Source organism: Quercus robur, chromosome 12, assembly GCF_932294415.1.
Source record: "Quercus robur chromosome 12, dhQueRobu3.1, whole genome shotgun sequence".
NCBI classification, from domain to species: domain Eukaryota; kingdom Viridiplantae; phylum Streptophyta; class Magnoliopsida; order Fagales; family Fagaceae; genus Quercus; species Quercus robur.
In genome coordinates this window covers 39,114,596-39,116,788 of record NC_065545.1, presented here as the reverse complement: position 1 = coordinate 39,116,788, position 2,193 = coordinate 39,114,596, and the positions used below count along the sequence as shown (strand labels likewise).

General features: G+C 38.7%; 1 protein-coding gene across 1 annotated transcript; it reads left to right on the top strand.

Moving 5' to 3' along the window:
- Window positions 1–901: 901 nt before the first annotated feature.
- Window positions 902–1,680, top strand: LOC126710254 (uncharacterized). The gene is made up of 2 exons (XM_050410636.1): window positions 902–1,344; window positions 1,423–1,680. The coding sequence occupies exons 1-2, from the start codon at window positions 1,222–1,224 to the stop codon at window positions 1,648–1,650; spliced, it is 351 nt and encodes a 116-aa protein (XP_050266593.1). The 5' UTR covers window positions 902–1,221; the 3' UTR covers window positions 1,651–1,680.
- The last annotated feature ends 513 nt before the right edge of the window (window positions 1,681–2,193 follow it).

Sequence of the window (2,193 nt, the reverse complement as noted above, 5' to 3'; positions counted from 1 at the left end):
TTTTTGGGAGGTTGTAGACCAATTATTGGTTTAGATGGGTGCCACTTGAAAGGCAGATTGGGGGGCAAATACTTTCTGTCATAGCTAGAGATACAAATGACAATATTTTCCCAGTTGCATTTGCTGTTGTTGAGCAAGAAAACAAAGATTCATGGGTATGGTTTCTGCAACAGTTTTCAGATGACATTGGGGATCTAGAGCAACTTAATCTGGTTTTTATCAGTGATAGACAAAAGGTATGACCTACAATTGTACTAACATATTTAGTAGACATTTTTAAAGTTCAATAATAATTGAGATGCTGTTTTGTAACAAAGATGTTGTTTTGTAACAATTGTACTAACATATTTACTTGTTCTGTTTTGTAACTTGTATAAGGGCCTTATACCTGCAATTGAGATGCTGTTCCCAACTTGTGAGCATAGATATTGTGTGAAGCATATCTATAATAATTTCAAAGTGGATCATAGGGGCTTGGAGTTGAAGGATGCACTGTGGAGATGTGCTGGAGCCACAACAGTCAGGGAGTTTGAAAGAAGAATGCAGGAAATGAAGGATTTGGATGTCAAGGCATGTGAGTATCTTGCTGACATCAACCCTGCACAATGGTCTAAGTCTCACTTTAGTAGTAGAGCTTTGTGTGATTGTTTAGCTAATAACTTGAGTGAGTCTTTTAATGCCATGATTTTAGAAGCTAGGGATAAGCCAATTTTAGCAATGTTGGAGTGGATTAGAGTTAGGCTCATGACCAAACAATACAAAAAGATGAGAGGTATAGCAAAATACACTGGAAAAGTTTGTCCTAATATTCAAGACAAATTAGAGAAGTTAAAACATGAATCTATACCTTTCAGTGCTACTCCAGCAGGCAGCTTCATGTATAAGGTTGATAATGGTCGTGAGAGACATGTGGTTGACTTGGCTAAGAAAGCATGCAGCTGTAGGATTTGGGATTTGACAGGACTTCCCTGCAAACATGGGATCTCTGCTATTGTTAAGAACCTGGAGAAAGTGGAGGACTATGTGCATCCTTGTTACTTAAAAGAGGCATTTGCTGAAACATACAAAGAGATAATACAGCCAATGCCTGGCCAGTCTGAGTGGGTTAAGACTAACCAACCTGCTCCTGTTGCTCCTCATGTGTATAAACCACCTGGCAGACCACCAAAGTAAAGAAAAAGAGATCCTGAAGAGCCAAGGAACCTTTATAGAGTTTCTAGGATGAACAAGACAATCAAGTGTGGGAAGTGCAAGAAAGAAGGACATAATGCAAGAGGGTGCAAGGCAGGCATCACTGGTGAAACTCCATGGCAGAGAAGAGATAGACTTGCTAAATCAGCAGCTGTAAGTATTTCCATGCTTTGAACTATATTCATTTCCTCAAGTATTTCGTGTGTGTAACTTGTACTACCCTTTTTGTAGGCACAAGGAAGTAAATCTACAAAAACAAAGCAGACTGCAACACCTCAAACTGCATCTCAGCCACCAAGTGTTAGATCTCAGAGTGCATACAGAGCTTTTGGTCAAACTGCATCTCAACCTGCACCAAACAATAGATCTGAGGCTGCAACTCAACCTGCAACTAGATCTAAGGCTAACTGGTTCTCTTCATCCTCACAACCAAGCTTCCATACCCCTAGAGAGACATGAGATTCTTTACCATCTCAGGCACCTCTGGCTTATTCTATTTTGTTTATATTTTTCCTCTTACTTGCTATTGTTGGATCATCTTGCTAACTGTTGGATTTTGGTTATGCAGCCAAGTGCATCTGCTAGGGGGTTTAAAGGCAGAAAGTTTCAACCAGTTGATGGAAAGGGCAAGAATGCAGCTGGCAAGGGCACCTAAAGTAGTAAATGACAACTTGGAAGATGTTAAAGTTTCAACAATTTTTTTTGTTATAGTTCACTTGTTTAATGTATATGTCAAGTGTCAAAAACAATATTGGCAATTTTGGTTGGAAATATGTATGTCTGAGCACTAGTGGACTAGTTGGTGGGTTTTAATTGGAAGATGTGTAAAGTCACAAGATGTGCCAAAAACAATGTTGGCAATTTTGTATGCATGTGACATAAAACTTTGTTAATGTCTCCACTTTTATTTTGTAAAGTCACTGAATAGGTTGCTCTTCTTTTATTTTGTGAAGTCACAGGATGTGCTCAATGACTCTTCACTTTTATTAATGTTAATGTGCA